This window comes from Echeneis naucrates, chromosome 7 (genome assembly GCF_900963305.1).
Source record: "Echeneis naucrates chromosome 7, fEcheNa1.1, whole genome shotgun sequence".
Lineage (NCBI taxonomy): Eukaryota > Metazoa > Chordata > Actinopteri > Carangiformes > Echeneidae > Echeneis > Echeneis naucrates.
The window spans coordinates 14,191,762-14,210,124 of record NC_042517.1 but is presented as its reverse complement, the minus strand read 5'-3'; the positions used below and the strand labels follow the sequence as shown (position 1 = coordinate 14,210,124).

Sequence of the window (18,363 nt, the reverse complement as noted above, 5' to 3'; positions counted from 1 at the left end):
GGAACAGGCACTGTTTTTTTTGTTTGTTTGTTTGGGTTTTTTTTTTTAATATCCTTATATATATGTGTGTGTGTGTGTGTGTGTGTGTGTGTGTGTGTGTGTGTGTGAACCTATACAGACCCAGAGTCCCAGAGGAAGAGAACCGTGCAAAACGTTCTGGACCTTCGACAGAACCTGGAGGAAACCATGACCAGCCTAAGAGGGGTGCAGCTTAGCCACAGGTCAGTCATACACATGACACACACACGCACACACACACTAAAAAGACACCTTGAACAGAAACAAAAGGCAAATAAGTTTATTTAAAATCAACAAACAAAAAAATCAAGCAACAGCAGTTGTTAACAGGGTGTTGGGGTGTGGTTTTTAACTGCCTGTTTGTCTGTCTCAGATCAGTATCAGTATTCCTGATGGACCAGTAGCCGTTAGTCTGTTGTTTTCTGCCGATTCTGCTCTCCCTCAGCGTTGGTTAATACAGAACTGAAGCAGGATTAGCTCAAAGCTGAGTTCAAAGCCGAGCCTGCCAATGCACACTCACAACTCATATTCATACACACAACAAGGCAGGCAATAATGCTCAGATTAATTGTGTGCAAGTGCATGGGGGCGTGTGCTCTCCCTTCCGCTGCTTCCTGTCGGTCATTGACTGAGTTCAGTTGTGTCCAGCACGTCTTCAGGTTCTGTCCTTGACCGCTTCCCCTCTGTCTGTCTATGTGTCTCCCGTCATATATCCTCTGTCTGTCCCTCAGTGGGAGCTCCCTACATGAAGAGCAGATGGTTCCCTGCTGAAATCCATTTCCTTTGCCATTCATACTTTTATCGTATGGCAATAACCTTGAATCATTTCCCGCTGTCTCAGAGGACAATTTTGGCTTTGAGGCCCGTGTACTGAAGTTTTCCTGTGCAAAAAAGATGTCATATTTCCTGTGAAATATGTTTAGGGTTAGAAATGTATATGTATGTATTTTTGCATACATGCGTGTGTGCGTGCGTGTGTGTGTATGTGTGTGTTTGTGTGTAAATATACATGTATACAAGCAGAAACACTGAAAATCCATTCTAATAAGACGGGTAGACTCCTTAATTCCATCCTCACTCCGCCTCCTTCCTGTTTTATGTTCGCAGCTAAGCATTTCATTTTAAAATGTTTCTATTGACAGGTTTTGAGAAGATGATTCTCTATCCTGAAGACAAGATTAATGTTAATGTAGTGAGCAAATGCACGTACGGTCACACAGTTTGAGAGCCAGCTACTCTTAATTTGTTAATTCTCTCCATTCGCAGCCCAGACATTAAGCAGTGATGTGCTTTGCTGCTTTAACACAATCCATGCATGTGATTCTGTTGTTACTGAGTCACATGAAAGTGACAGCACAAAAAACATACAGGCACAATTGAATGCACAATTATTACTTTTATATGTACATGTCCAAGTATACACACACGTACACAGTCAGCCAGATAACAACGAATCCCAGATCCTTCTTAAAATCAGAGTAAGGCTTTTTCATAGGGGCCCCTCTAAGAGGGGGATAAATGATTGGATAACTGAAAGATAAAAGAATCTGATCCTAACATTTATGAAGGAAAAAAAGGTAAATTAAGAATGGACATTGACTTCCTGTCTGTGAAAATTTTGCCCATGTCTTTCCTTCTCAGTTCTTAAGGGCAGCTCATCATTGTAAATGTACATTGAAATCCTAAATCATGTATTCTTTATATTCCATAGCTGCGTGGAGGGGACCATGGCCTATGATAGTGATGAAGCTGCTGCCTTCTCCGTCTCCAGTCTCTCAAATCGCTCCTCTCCATTGTCATGGCGCCAAGGTCAAGCCAGCCCCCGTCTACAGGCTGGTGATGCTCCTTCAACAGGGAACACCCAAACGGACATTCCCCTCCGGATCAGCCACACCTCTCGTATTCACCTCATCGAAAACCTGGATGACTCAGATCCGTCCTTGCTTAAGGTAGATTATCTCAGTGACAGCGACCTTGGTGGGAAGAGCCCGAACGAAGATGATGAGGAGGATGATGATATCGAGGATCTGGGGAATGGGTAAGTTCATCTGAAAATGGTGTGTTTTAACCCCCTTTCCCTGAATACACGATTCTGGGGTCTGCAAGCTGGTAAGGTGAGGCCTGCCACCTGCCAACCGTTACAGTCCCACAGCTGCAGTCAGGCTTACAGCCAGTGATTTACCAGCACAAAAACAACCTTGATCAGCCCGTCTGCAATGCATCATAAGCCCTCCTCATAGTGTCTGCTTTACCACTGGCAGCTGTAGCCCCCCTGATGCAGCTGGCTCTTCCATAGTCAGAAAACAGCCCTCTGGCAGAGTCATGGCATGATGTCATCATCATCAAGCCCCCTCGCAGAGATCATCCTCTCATATTCAGCTGCAAACCTGCTTCCATGGAGGGCCCCTCACAGCGTTGGCTCACTAGAGCCCCCTGGCAGAGCTAGAAGGCAGATGTCTTTGGAAAATGGGGTAATTCATTTCATCCAGCCAATATGCAATCAGTCAAAGTTCTCAAGGTCAGAATTAGCTTTTTTTTTTTTTTTTTTTTTAAATAACCCATGGTTTCCTTGGATCAAAAGTTTTAGAGTTGAGCTCATATCAGAAAACAGAACAAGAGTTGTTGAGTTGCGTAGTAAGTTGCGTTGTGTAGATTAGTAGTGTTAACCTGGCGGGGTCTGTCTTTGAAACAGTTCTCTGCTGTGATTGCTACATCTTCTAATGTATCATTTCTGACTCTGTTCAGTTCACACATCACAGCAGGCGACAGCCAGTCTCATCTTAACAAGAACCGTGTCTGTTACCTTCATTGGTGCAGTAGTAGAGTCTCATTTGTGCTTTCTGTTCCGTCTGGATGTTATTGATGGTGACTGGCTAAAAAAGATGGCTATTTTGAGAGATCCTGCGGGCAACTGTTGTCAGAGGTCCAATTGTTGATTACTTTAAATCCCTCAGCCTCCGTGAATCTTTCAGCAAAACAGCACATTACCTTCTGACTGCCTTCAAGAAGTTCCTCATTAGTAGATTCAAGTAAGTTTAGAGGGTCTATCAAAGAACGAGTTTAGCCGGAGTTGTATTCACTGGACTTTGGTAACTTGCAGCTCTTGTCCCAAAATGAAAAGTTATGACAACAATTTTAAATCAGTTGTACACACAGCATCATGTTTCACTGACCAGCTCTGGGCATAGTGAAGGAAAAACATATTATCTCATCATCTTCAAGTATGATTCTAGCTGTGTGCGTGTGTATGTGTGTTAATGTATTTGTGTGTGTGTGTGTGTGTGTGTGTGTGTGTGTGTAAGCTGAAGAAATCGTCCAACCATACGTAAAGAAAAAAATCCCATTGCTGACACAGCTTGACATCGCCACAGCAACCACAAAAATGCACCCCAGTCACCAGGAAATCAATTGCAACACAGTTTGGGTCCCTGTTGGTTTACAGTGGATCTTGTTATGACCCTCAATTACTGGTTATACAGGTTTATGTTGTTCTCTGTGTGAGGACTTAACCAAAATGCAACATTTGTTGGAAAGTTTAAGGAAAAGTATTGAGAGATGATAGAGCTAAATTCAAGCTTGTAAAGGGTTAAAAAGAAAGGACGTTACATCTGATGTTTCTCTTTGAGATAAAATTATCACTGAATTAATTGGCGAATGATAAGAGATGGTAAAATTCACTTTGTTTGTGATCCTTTAATGCTGCTCAAGGTACAGGTTTGTAAAAGAGGTGGAATAGTCAAAGACACTTTCTGGTCGTGCGTTAGATGACTGTATCTGCAATATGCCAATACTGCATATTATGCCTGTCTGGCTAATTCATCATTCAGGTACTCGTTGTAATTTAATTTTTCAACAATATGTGTCAATAGTTTGGTCTATAAAATGACTGAAGCTCCTCAGTAACATTTCCAAGTTGTTTATTTTATTTTATCTTTTTTATTGGAAACAATTATAATATTATTATTATTTTAGAAGCTTGAACATAGACATTTTATTGTGATAAATCAAATCATTTATCTTAGTTTGTGGCGCTTCAGATAGATACGTCCACATGAGGGCAGGCTGGTGCTGCTGTCTCCCCATTTGTCGCTGCTCTCTTGCCACCCTGTTAACTTGAAGTCACCCCATGCTGGATTACTCTCACTTATCTCGTAATTTATTACACTTTCTCATCCATTATACATGGAGGCACCACCCCTGTCATACAGAGGGCACACTGCGCTACGCAGTCTCACCCCAGCATATATAATACGGAGGATTTCCCCACATAAATTATACATCAGAAATGCACACATGTTCTTTGTTTGGGTTATGTAGCTCACTTCTCTCTTTGTTCTGTTATACAGAGAGGAAACAACAACATCAATACAGGCTGGTCATTAACATATGGATGAGGAGGATTTGACTCATCATGGGACTCATTGTGACTCACCTGAGTTGTGTTGTATAAACGTGAATCACATTCTCATTGCCATGACCTGCCTGACACACAGATGCTATACACTTACACACATACACACATACGCATGCATACGAACTGAGTCAGGAGCCCTTATATCAGCTCTCTGTTTCCTGTGCTCCTCTAACCTGGGCCTCTGCCTGTCTGTAAGAGCTCACTTCCTTGTGGAACCAAAACCCTCCCTGTAGCGCATCCACCCACACACACACACACACACAAACACATATATATACACACAAATTATAATGAGATTTTGTTCTGTAAGGGCAGAGGTTTGACAAATATTCTAATGTTTCTGAAAGACACATTTGCATCCATTGGGAGTCACCATAAGTTAAAATTACATCTATGTCACACCCACAGAAACCTTCCTATTATTAACCAAGGGTTTGATGCCTGCGATTGGCACAAACAATATATTTGTGTTCTCATAACAGAGAAAAGCAGGAAATCCGCCAATTAGGAAAGCATTAACACCACAAAGCACAATGATTAAATACTCTTCATTTTCAAATGTGTTTCTCTGCTGAGATCAGCACGCTGTCTTTGTAGCACTGTTAACTGTATGAAAATACATAAGGAGCCAAAGTCTGCATACACTCGGTGCCTAATCTCAGGCTTGATGGACAGTATTGATTGCCAGTGTTGTTGTTGAGTCATGATAATGGGCTCAACATGCACATACACACGTGTCGGTGATTGGGTGAGCATGTGGCTTTTGGCTCGTTTTCTGCCCTGCTGGGCGCAGACGCTTTTGTTTCTGGATAGAGGAACGACCTCCCATCAGTAAACGCGCAGTCTCTATGGTTACGCTGTGAGACAAACTGCTTCACTGCACTAATCGTCTGAATTATGAAAACATTATTGTAGCACAGGACTCAAACACACGCAGACAGACAGACGGGGCTTTCTGCAAAAGCAAAACTGAGCTGGTTGCTCTAAGCTTTAGACTGGTAGTCAGTATGAGGAACTGAAAGAGGAACTTTATAAAAGGGAAGTTATATATTTTGTAAACAACAAAAAATGTATCTGCCACAAATGATTTGACCTAATTCAGACCCTGATAGCTGTGCAACCACATCAGTGGTTAAGCACCTCCGATTGGATGTAGTAGACCATGTCATTACCTCTAAACCTTATCTCTAGTGTTCCAGGAGTTTTAGACACCTACTCTTTGTCAGTCCTGGTTGTGTGTGTGTGTGTGTGTGTGTGTGTGTGTGTGTGTGTGTGTGTGTGTGTGTGTGTGTGTGTGTGTGTGTGTGTGTGTGTGTTTCTGAGGGCTCAATCATGCTGTACTCTGACCCCATCTACTGGCCAAATACTAGAACATCACATATACACACAAGAGTCTAAGAGTCTAATCTGCCTGACGCATCTGATTAATGAATTCCTCCTCCCCACATCTGGATCTGATCTATGTTACAGGTGATGGATCCGCTCACTCACTCCCTCACTCTCTCTACTAAAGTGGTTCTCACACACGCACACACACACACACACACACACACACACACACACACACACACACACACCTCTTGATGTGATCCTCAATGGACACACCCAGGGCTTTCCTCTTGCTGTGAGCCAGATTTACACATGTGACTCATTCTGGGATGCAGTTACAGACCCCCTCCCAAAAGATCAACACAGCACTTTCTCCCTATGTGGCTACAGTCACAGTACAGTCACGAGCTGTGATGAAAATATGCTTTTGATATGGTGGTTGGAAGAAGTAAAAGTAGAGAAAATTGATTTTTTTTTTTTTTTTAAGATATACGGAAGACAAAGACGTCCATAAATTTCCTATAACCCGTAAAATACAGATTACATTCTTCCGTCAAAAACAATAGCCTTTCAATGTGTCAGTGAGATGAAACATGTATGTAGTTACTCTCAGGATAAGAGTACAGAAAACAGCTGTTACAGAGAAATCACAGATGAGCGTTAGTTTCCTTCCCCAGAGCAGTTGAAAATGCAGGACTATCCAATCCACATGAGGACAAATCAAAAACATTTCACAGGCCTACTTGTTGATTTTTTTTATTAGTAGCAAAACAAAATTACCTTGAATTTAGAATATGACTTACCGTTAGGGAGCTACCTGGCCAGTAAAATGTCAAATTACTACAAATCCTGTTCACGTAATATAATATTGTTTGTTTTCAGGCAAAGCTCAAGAGGAAGGAAGTCAGTTAATTTGGAAAACAGAAACATTTCAGCGACACACTATTTTGGAGATTTTTGTCCCAATTAAAGAACCAACTTTAATAGGGACAGAAGTCAGCACACCCTTCATTAGTAAGAACTTTTCTTATTATTTATTTTTATTTTGGTAAGAATAATGGAGGTCTTACACAAATATACTCTATTGCGCACAGATTAATATTTTTGCCTGCTCTTTACTGCATTTGTTCCTCTTTTTTAACTAATATTTGCCGTCTAGAAATGGTCACAGTGAGCACTATGCAGTCACTGTTGCCGTCCTTGCCAGGCCCACGTTGAGCTCCGTCTGATCTAAACAAATTTATTTTGGTTTCCATCCACCATGACCAAAGAATGTGCTGTGAATATTCATCAGGCTTCGCGTTCTGTGGCTGAGTTTAATAAAGCCGTTCTGTGCAGTTGTTTTGACCGAGGGTTTTCTTCCCGGACAGTCTGTAGAGGTTCGCTGCTTGCAGTTTCCTTCTGTGCCAGTTTGCCAAATCAGGAAGCACTTACCTGTGTGTTTCTCAGTGCAAGGATATGTACTGTAAATTGGACAACTGCAGTCATCGGTCCCTACTCACTCTTACCACTTTCACTTCAGAGCAGTGTGTAACAAATCAGCTCTGGTGGTGATGCTCTGGTTGAAAGTCGATAAAGTACAGCTACAAAGATTGTCATTACAAAGGCATCATAACCAATAAATAATAGAGGAGACAATTCAGTGGCACTCTCGTCTGAGAATTGGGCCAGCAACAAATCTTGATGCTCACATGCTTGATGCAGGATTGCTGGAAAAGCGTACAATGAAGTATTGCAAACAACAATGTGTTGTTGAAGATCAGGACTGATGATGTGCTGATCAGCAATTAGTTTGTCTACAAGGCTTATTGTGACAAACACCAGATTTCTACATGTACTGACACTGGTGAATGTGTTCAATCAGAACTGTACACACATCTATTTACCTGCTGAATATTTGGGAGCCTGGGGTTTTTGTATTTCTCCTTTACTCGCCACGTCTGTCTCTTTGTCTGAGTGCCTTTGTGTGTCGGTGACAAGCCACATGAAAAGTTGATGAGAGGCAGATTGAGGTGAGGTTCATGAGGGCGATGGGGCATGAGTTTCTCTTGTCATCCACTACCTGCTCATCTCCGGGCTTCTCTGGTTCGATGCAGTGCTCCTTTGGCTCTGTCTGCTCAGTGTGGTGTGTAATCAATTACCTTTCCTGTCATCATGAAGAGAACTTGAATTTCTTTGTTCAGGCACGTGTGAGCAAAACACTAAAGAAAACACACAGCATCTCTAAATTCATCATTCACCGTAATCAAATTCGTGTGAATGTGAGCCATTTGAATGTTACTGTCTCAATCTGTGCTGTGCATATAATTACATATATAATAGAAATATTAATATTTTGCCTTTTGTCTGTCTGTTTTTCTCATGGATGATGTAACCGGCTCCAGTTGTAACAGTAGGACGGCACAACACAAACAATAATGACATTAATCTGTTTGTCTGCTAAAGTGGCACACGCACGACACATCCACATATATACACATACACAAGCATACGCACAGCACATTGAAAGATTTAATACAGAGTAACATATGGGGCTTGAGAGGGATTTGTAGTCTTAGAAACCCCCTAACAATGAGAACAACATCCTTCTGTACCTTTTTTATACTCTTGTTTACTGAGGCTGTTTGCACCGCATGGTTTTATTATTAACCTTCTTAATGCACCACGTTAGACTGTGTATTTTACTTAAGACCAAACAAACACGGGACGGACTGTGACTGAATGAAGTTTTCAGTTCATCTACAGTGACTTCAACACTTAGGAAAATATTTGCTTTTCTTTTTGTCTTTTTTCCTGTCTGCCCTCATACACACACACACACACACACACACACACACACACACACAGAGTTACACACATGCACTGGTGTTGATGTCCAAGTAGACTGTAGTCAGTTGTTACAGGAATGCTTGACTTCTACTCCTGTTGGTCTCCCTGGATATGTTTAGTTTGACTGTGGGCCATTTCATTATTGTGAAACATACTGATGTTGAGCAACAAACACATGTTCTGGATGGAGGCTTGGGAACTATACTTAAATCCCACAGTAGAAAGATTTCCCACATTCTGATTTTGAAGAGAAGAAAACTTTGGGAAAGTTAAGAAATATTTTCTCTGCTTGCTGTCCTTTCCTTGAACGTCCACAACATCTCTTTCCTATTCCCAATCTGACTGTACTCTCTCTTTGCTGCTCTGCTGCCTCCCTCCCACTTACCACCCAACCAAACGCCAAAACCACTGTCACGGCTACTGTTGCCTAGACATCCCCCCCATTCTGAGGCCTGATAAATCCCTATGGAGACGCTACGGAATAATCCTTGCTAATCCCTGGCTTCCTCTTATGGCAGGTTTGAAAAAGAAATAAGAGAACTCGAGGACTTGGGTTAGCAGTCTGCAAGGACAAGGGGCCATAGATTGGGGGCTTTTGATGGCCACGGTATGCATGTGCAGGACCCCCGCATAGTTCAGAGGGATGTGTTACCATGTCAACATTATATGCGTCCAAGGGAAATAAACTGAGTGCGTGTCTGTGTGGGTGGGGGGAGCTTCTGAACTCACAGAGGTCAAATGTCATGACTTTTGCCCGAAGACCAATTTTACTCTTATTTCCTTTAAGGAAAGACAACTTTTTTGTGGTATAATAATACTTGACCTACAAAAGAGATGAAAAGGCCTAAAATGACTTGAGAACAACAATTTAAGCGAAACGCTATGAATTGAATTGGGTAATTCTTCAATTAAGTGTATGGATCCATTTGGACATATAACTAATAAGGTGAACAGTGCATCAGAGTATGATGAAATATATTATATATTATTACTTGGCCATGAATCACTTTCAGCAATAATTAATCAGACAAATAGTAAATATTTTTGGTTTTATTTCTCCTTAGGCAGCTCAGTGTCATAAAATATTTGGATTGTGGTGAAAAGTTACCATTAAATAATTTAGCAGAGACATGTCTCCAGAATACTGGCGACCTGTCCAGGGTGTCCTCCTGCACCCTCCGCGACCCAGAAACAGAAAAGCAGTAAAAGATAGATGTCTCCAGAATCACTGCCCCTGTTACTCTGAACAATCTGCAGAGTTCACTATGAATCATTTCTATTAGGATTTCTTCCTGCTGTAGAAATGGTCCCAGTGAAACGATGGGACTTTGTTATTCTAAATGTTACTTTTGTTTTTGATCTCTGTATTGAAATCGTTCAGCGATAGGCCAATGTAATCAATCCGACGGCACAACAAGTTTCAGTCAGATTAATGTAGACATTCATGGTCCACGGGGGATAGATGAGGCTGATTTTGGTCGTCCCTTTACTTTGGCTGAATTATAAGTTTCATTGGGTTGTGCTGTGATCAAGGCAAAATTTTATTTGTCCTACATTCCCATCAGTCTCTATTACAGTGTGGTTAGTGCAGAGGCCAGCAGGCTATCATATTACTGTACATGGACTTTAAAATTTAAAACTGGTTGATGTTCAAGTTAGCAGTGTTATTGGGACTACATGTTAGTACATGTGTAGCTGCTTGTATGGCTGTAGACTTTCTTTGCCGTTCAATTTCATGCTTGTTTTAAGAAAATATATTTTTTTATGCTGTGAGCAACACCGCATGAAATCCACAGATGGATACTCGAAAATCTGGGCAAACCAAACTGAATAACAAATGTAAACACATTGCATTATATGATATGCTATCTAACTGACTAGATAGAGCACAAACAGGGGACAGTGAGCCAAAAGGGTATACTATCTTTTCTGTGTCAGATATTGTTCTCTGTGGTAAATGGGAATTTTCTCTGTTACTAAGAAAGCAGTTTGAGGAAATGATCAGGTACGGTTTTCAAAAGATTGGTTCTCAGAGTAAAACAGATCTTTCTCTCTGTTCCCCACACAGAAACGCGCACACATGCAAACAAACGTCACTCGTTCATACCCTCCCTCTACAGCTATAGCCTTTAAAGTATTTTCTTATTTCCTCTACAGGGGGTAAATGAAACTGCATGGTTAAGGACAAGCTTTTTAGGAGCTTTGGATAGAGGCTGTCTCAAATCTATGCTCTCCACACACATACATGCAAAAGGCACACTAGTGCTGGGCCTTGGGAGTTTAACAGTGGGGTGTGACGGGGGTTTGTAATGCGCATAGGACTTAACTTTGCTTCCCTCCCATTGACTCCCGCTGTGTTATTCTCTGGAGCTGTTTGGACATTAGTCACACACTTTTCTTTCGGCCCTCCTGCCATCATTCTCCCTTCCTGTTCTCCTCATTACACCATCTCTCAATCTCAATCTTTCCTGTGTGCACCAGTGCTCCCAACAGTGAGTATATCCTCATTATTTTCTCAGGAGACACGGGCTGGGCTGCAACAACCTGTTGGGCCACATTCGAACTCTCTTGTATGCTGGCTGTGTTTTGTTGTTCTTTCCTCTCTTTCCCATGAAGGAGAAGGCAAGTCAGATTTTTTTTCAAAGTCAGCTCCACTTTGTGTTGTCCTCCTCCAACAAGACCTCGCGAATAGCGTCTTCTCTGAGCTAGGGCCTAATTAGATGCTTTTGGTGGTCCAAACATGGAGGGTCTCTCAATTAACCATGAGAGCAACTTGTTAGACCGGGAAATACAGGCTTTAATGTTCGACCTTGAGTGTGTCACTGTGAGGTCATGTTTTCAGTATTCAGGTTTCTAAAACCTTGATCTGTTGTTAGCGAGCTAATAGACTGAGCACTTAGGCTTATACGCACACTATGGTTTGATTCTTTGTCTAGCGAAGAGCCTGTTTGCCAGGAAATCAGACAATGTGTATCTTTACGTGTGTGTGTGTGTTTGTCTGTCCGTCTGTCTCAGTGTGTCAGCATGTACAGACAGAATCCTTCAACATATTCTTATATGTACAAATTTTTGAATAGACAGGCATGTAACTCATCAAAGAGGAACTAACAGTTCATCTTCTACTGTGGAAATAAAGGAAAATCCTATTCCTCACCCAGTACACCTTCTCATTCAAATGAATAGGAAAGTGTGTCCAAACTTTTGGCCTGTACTGCATTATGTATTAGTTTGTGTTTTGCAAAGGATTTAACATGTTCCATGGAAAACAACGACAGTTACCATACACAAACTGAGATATTGGAATTGGTGTTGGTAAGGAAAAGTGGGATCATAACATGTGTAGTGAAATGAGATAAAACAGAAAATTATATTCATTGATTTTTATTTATTTATTTATTTTTGTCTCAACATTGTTCTCAGTCATCATGGACAAGAAATTGGTAAGTGACAGTAACAAGACTGTGATTAAAAAAAAGCTAGAGATAATTTTGTATGCTTTGAATCATTCTCAGTATTTAAGTATTTAAGAATACATGAGGGGGAGAATGAGAAAAGCAAGTGGTGATGTGTGAAGGTTTTTCACTTTCCATGCTGACAGTTACACTGAGGGGAAACAAAAAATTAATGAAGTGACGATGAGGAGTATTCCAGTCTGATAAATGTGTACGTGGGGGGAGGTTATGTTTGTTTATATACAGTGTGTGGCTTAACAAGAGTTGCATGCGCATGCATTTGTGTGTGTTCCTGCTCTGATAAGGGGGATGAGCTTTCCCAGGTCTCTCGTCCCTTTCATCAGCAGACGGTGACAGGTTCCCAGGGTCAGATGGGTGACCCTGCCTGTATACTGTCATTACACGGTTACATCATCACCTAATTACACTGGCCAACTGTAACCAGCACACTCACACACATAGAAAACAAGTACTGTGGCCTTAGATACTAAGTGAAAAGGAGGCTATGAAAGAGTTGCTCTTTGATGATAAACAGAGAGGCACAAACAACAGGAGGCAAGTCTGGACATGAGTGAGTGGTCAAAGTAAAATCTGGCCAGACTGAGGCAGAACGGCGTCCAGCTACCCTGTCCAAAAACTCGGATGAGCGCTGACTGAAATTAGGGAAAAAGCTCAAACTGACTTGGGGAGGATTTCAACTGTGTGTGTGTGTAGAACTGTTTTCCTTTCTCTTTGTCAGGATGCCGAGCAACAACGATGGCAGCATCTACAGACACCTGCAGTTAAACATGCCAATGTGCCAATCTCCCTCTCTCTCTCTCACACACACACACACACAGTGTGCCACCTGGCCCTGCATGGTACTGGTGAGCAGTAGCCTCAAGAATCCTGTGTTTGTTCCCTCTGCACTTAAAAGAGAGTGTGTTAATGACACCCCCCCCCCAGTGACTTTTCTTCGATCTCACTCTTTTTGTCTCTCTTCCATTCACACCATTTTCTTTCCCCAGTCTTTACTGAAAAGACAGTATTAGTTATCTCCATCTCCCTCCTTCTAGAACTGTCTGTGTCTCTCTTTTTCACCCCTCATTCATTTGTTGAACAGACCCAGCAGACAGACACACATCTATTCACCAAGGTCCACTCAGTGCTTAAAGTGTTTAAACACCACTGGATGATGTGAGGGGGCAGTGCCGGGGGGGGGGGGGGGGGGGGGGGGATACATGATACCCACTCTATTCCTCTGGAAGTCTCCAATAGCCAATACACACTCTGTTACAATAGAAACACTGGAGACATTTACCCTCACAGCTCCATCAGGGCCTGTTTGAGGCTTGTTTATGTCAGCAACAGTTTAGCTATTTGCCACCCTTTATTGTAGACATTCAGCAACTGTTAAAAGATATTTGCATGTAATAAATCAAAGTGTAAGAAATGTACACTTACTGTACTCAAGTCCACTCTTTTATTCTTTTCTACATTTCACAGGCAAATTCTTTACCCTCCATTCTGCAACGCTTATTTGAAAGCTTCAGATTTTACATTACAAAACCACACCGTCAAATATGATGTATTGTGACAGTATGAACTAAGATCGCCACTCTATTCAGTGACTGCAGGATTTAAAATAAAAAGTTATGATCCATTATTAGTTATTCACTCACTTTAGTGTGAAGTGCAAGTGCCAAGTCTGCAGCATAAGAGATTTTTTTTTTTGTGGGCATTGAAACATCCATTCAGTGTCATTTTACCTCATCGAAGAGCTTAGAAAAAACAAAACTAAAAAACAAGGAAAGACACGCTGAAACCTGAAAAACTCCCCGGGCAGGAAAAGTTCTTTTTTTTTTTTTTTTTTTTTCTTTCTTTCATTTCTTTTAAGAAATAGTTTTATGATCTATAAATAATGTTAATGAATGATTACCATGGTCATTATCATTAGTAGGAAAAAAGAGAAAGATTTGTCAGAGTATAGGGAAGAGAAACATTTTCACCTCTCAACCTTTCCTTGAGTCAACCAGATCCACATCAGCACTAAAGCAAATGTTGGCGGTTGCATAGACTCAGTATCAGAGGGTGACTGGTGTCGTCGGGTGTGTCTTGTGTGTTGACATATAGATTCCCTGATCGTGGAGATGTGTTTGACATGTCGCCGGAGAGAATGTGATGACTGGGGGCTTCTCCTGCGGCTGAGCGCACGTCAAAGCCTCCGACCGATTCGCTCTTAAAAAAAAAAAAAAGAAAGAGGCACAGCTGGTCGCGATCAATGCAGCGGGCTCTGGAGGAGGGAGGAATTTGGGGTGTTGCCCTTCTATCCATGCCTCCCTCCCACACTCGCTCCCTCCGTCAGCCGCGTGTGTCTGTGAGAGAGTGTGTGTCAGTGTGCAGGCACTGCGGGAGTGGGTCAGTCAGTCAACGCTGCTGACTCGTACAGGCGGAAGCACCGGGTGGACTCTCTCCCCTCCTCAGCCTTCCTTCGCTATGTTGTCCGGGAACAAAGCGGCGTGAGAGCTGGACGGCCGGAGGATGAGCGGGCGCGTGCTGAACGGCAAAATGCTGCAGCTGCCGGCTCCGCAGCGCGCGGCGAGGACAATGCACTTTCTGTCAAGGTAAAGTCAGCATGTGGCCGGAAAATAGCGGGTGAGAGGCCAGTTGACGCGGTGGTGTCAGCGTGTTTGATCGTGTGGAGGTGATCCGGCTGGAGGGGCTGCGGCGGAGCCAGTGCGTAAAAAGCAGCAGCGGCGGCGTGTCTCATTGATAAAACTCCGACAGCTGCATGGGTGGCGTGTTTCACTATTGTGACCGGCATGCGCTCCTGTTAGCCGGTTATGTGATACCCTGTCTCAGTCCAGACTCACTAAAAGGTGGACAGTTCGTGGGGATACAGATGGAGCTATAGTCCACAGTTGAGAGCCGCAGACCTCAATGCGTAAAGGCATCGTGTCGAGTCAGCAGCGCAGAAAAGCGGGCAGATTTTAATTCTCTCGCCAGAATCTAAATCAGAGAAGAACTGACCGCTGCAGATCATTTCATGACAAAAGTGTCAGTGTGTTAATGCACGTGAATGCGGCATGTGGACGTGGACGCGCACGAGAATGCATGCGCGCCTCAACTGTTTGAGCATTTTGGGGATCTGCGGGCACATCTATTGTTTTGGGACGAATCCCATTACAACTGTTTGCTGTTTGGCGGTTGGCGAGTAAGCAGAGGCAGGTATTCACGCGTGTGTGTGTGCGCGCGTGTGTGAGCGAGCTGGTGGGTGTGTTCGCATTGATTGATCCGCTGCAGGACCGGACCGCATTCTCCTGAACGGCTTGACCTACATTCTCAACGACGCCTTCTCCCGGTATATCTGCTGTGATTGGGCGAAATGCAGCAAGCCTCCTCCAAATCATCCCCATGCCCACGCCATGCAGGAATTATCTCACTGTATTCCTTAATGTGTGGGAAAATATAGGTCAATTGATCTGCGTGGGCTGTTGGTGGTGACTGAGAGAACGAGGTTGCATAAGAGAAAAGATGCGGATTTGTTAAATAAGGGACATGGCACAGAATTAATCCTAGAACTGATTTGATTTAAAGATGCATTAAGCCAATGATCAGAGACATCCGCTTTGTATTGATTCAGTGTCTAAATGTCTGTGTGTGTGTGTGTGTGTGTGTGTTTGATGGGTTGGGGGCGTCTTTTTGGTTGACTGACCCCTCTAGCATCCATCTACCTTTTGTGTAAACCCATTAGAGGAAAATGGCCCATTGTCAGAGCGTTTGATACACACACCAATAGAAAGAAACTGTTTTCTCCATCATAACACCAACACACAGTTTTGAGTCCCACAGGAAAAACTGGGTTGTTTTTATCTGTGTATTTAATTTGGGCGGCTGCGGTTTAACAGACTGGCTGTCAAAAGACTGATAAATGGTCAAATACATACAATCTGTCTCGCGCACACACAGTTCACACACTGACCAAACCATATGACTGAAGCCAGAGATGAGTGTGAGCACACGTCAGCGTGTGTGTGTGTGTGTGTGTTTTATCAAACATGAAACATGCATCACCAGCTAACCAGTTCTTGCCAACACAAAGATTTTACAAAAATGTTTTAGTCATATTACAAGCAATTCAGCATCGACTTAATCTTTGTCCCTGTGTGCTCTTGTGTGTATGATTTGTCATCTGAACACAAATAGCCTTCTCAGCATAACCTACCTACTATAACCTACTATCTCGATTCACCTCTGGCTCTCACAACACATTCAAACAGCAGATTTACGAGCTGGTGACATCAGTCATGAACGGCCTAATCCTCTCAGTTTATTTTAATTAAATATAAATGGCAACTCAGTCACTGTGATTCAGACCAGACTCATGTTCTACCTGGTGTCATTTAGCTGCTCATGGGAAGTGTTGGTCACTAGGAAAATTGCATCCAAGACACTGTATACTGCTGAATTAAAGCTGAAAGCGTTATGTGTCTTTAAGAATTTTTGTGATATCCATCTGTATGGAGGAGTGCAGTCACAACACGCTCACGATGCTAATGAGAAATGATGTTCTGGTTTGACAAGTGGAACTACCTGTCAGACTTTTTTAAACCTTTGTCATTTTTGTTACTTTTTCGTAACATAATACGACACTTTTCCTGCTACCTAACAACAATAAAGTGAGTCACAATTGAAATACAAGCTTCATCACACACAAACAAATTTTGATTATTGTGTGAGTATTATTGGCTGTGGGTCAAAGACAGATTAAACTGTTTTGGAAACGCACTTTGCTGACTCAGACTCTGGGTGAGTTAGAAGGGTCAACGGCCTGTTGATAATGTTTTCACACCCACATGATTCATGAACAGGAATTATTATTCTTTAGCACACAAACACGTCGACACAAGTGCAGATAAATCCGAAAACACTAACTCAATGTCAAAATGTTCCTATCTTCTTTAGCATTTTTTGGAGGTTGTTCCAAGTTTCTGTTCACATAGAAACAGTGGAGCAATCAAAAACATTTAAATCTCTTCTACTGGGCATCTCCACGGCTTTTTATCGAGAGGCTGATGAGCCAGACCGCATTAATATTATTTCAATATCAATAGAGATTTATTTTCAGCATCCTCACTGCCAGCATTTTCGGATTTATTAACAAATGGCTTGAATTAATATGACAAGAGACCCGCATTCAGCATGAAACCCCAAAAAGGAGAAATATGGCCAAAGAGGGTCAGCCGCTGACGTTTGATGATTTTCTAATTAAATGAACAAGTTTACTTGCCCTGCCTTCAAGGTCATTAAAGGCAGACCAGAGAGCAAAACAACACATGCTTGTAACCAGCACTTGTCAGACACGTGTGTGCTCTGTTTTGTCCAACGCACAGGAGCCTTTGTTCACAAACAGAGCTCATATTTTCACGACGTGGTGCTTCCTGCGGTTAAGTGAGTTTCTCTGTTACATCAAAGCCAGAAAAGGGCTAAGAGCCAGACAACTTTACACCTTAACAGGCTCAGTGGGAACACAGAGAAAGCCATAAGTCTCCCCTCAGTGACTTCGGAGAATAATAACTTCGGGATGTGATTTTCACCTGCTAGTGAAGCATTTTCTAAGAAATTTTGAACGAATATAGAACAAGATGGTGTCTTGTTTCTATCATCAAAGGTTAAAGTTAAATGCACACGGCTCCTTCAGTTTGTGTTGGTGCGATCAACTTAAGAGTTTTAATGAAAACTCTGGTTCTCTCATTTGACTTTTGTGCGCATCTGTGTATTACACTATAGCATGTAGTGCGTTCCTGTTTTGGTATGCATATGTGTCTCTGCATATGTTGGAGAATTAGGGAGTGGGTCCCCAGAATACACTCGCTGGAATGTGAAGTGTGTGTTTTGCAGCCTGGGGGAGAGGAATGTCTCCCAAACTGACTGTAACAAACTTGAACTAGCATGACCAGAGTGTGCATTTGTTATGAGTGACAGCAGGTGATGGGTGTGAGCTCATGTTGGGCATGCCTCAAGGCCTGTCCATCTCCACATATACATACACACAGAAATACGCACACGGCCTCTTGTCTGTCCCCGCCACAGAAAGCATGAGAGTAATGTTTGTGTTTTTAAAAGGTGTCTGCTTTATCACATCCAGGAGAAGTGAAAGAGTACCTCCAGCCAATGAGCCTTTTCCCTCTGTCGACGTTTTGTTTAGACACCCTTAGGCAGGTGCACAGTTGGGTTCTCCTCAGATGTGAAGCTTCTTTGTGTAGCTAGATTTTATTTAAAGAAAACCTGTGCAATAGCATTTGATTCAAGTGTTCGCCTTTTCTGCCTTGTCTGTCCTTT

General features: G+C 42.4%; 1 protein-coding gene across 2 annotated transcripts in view; it reads left to right on the top strand.

The window, feature by feature from the left end:
• nav1a (neuron navigator 1a) overlaps nt 1–18,363 on the top strand; it is a 75,007-nt gene that overhangs the window by 26,353 nt on the left and 30,291 nt on the right. For both annotated transcript variants that reach the window (XM_029505702.1, XM_029505701.1), the window contains exons 5-6: nt 119–221; nt 1,730–2,056. In XM_029505702.1, the coding sequence (XP_029361562.1) occupies nt 119–221; nt 1,730–2,056 (430 nt within the window). The remainder of the gene's footprint in view (nt 1–118; nt 222–1,729; nt 2,057–18,363) is intronic.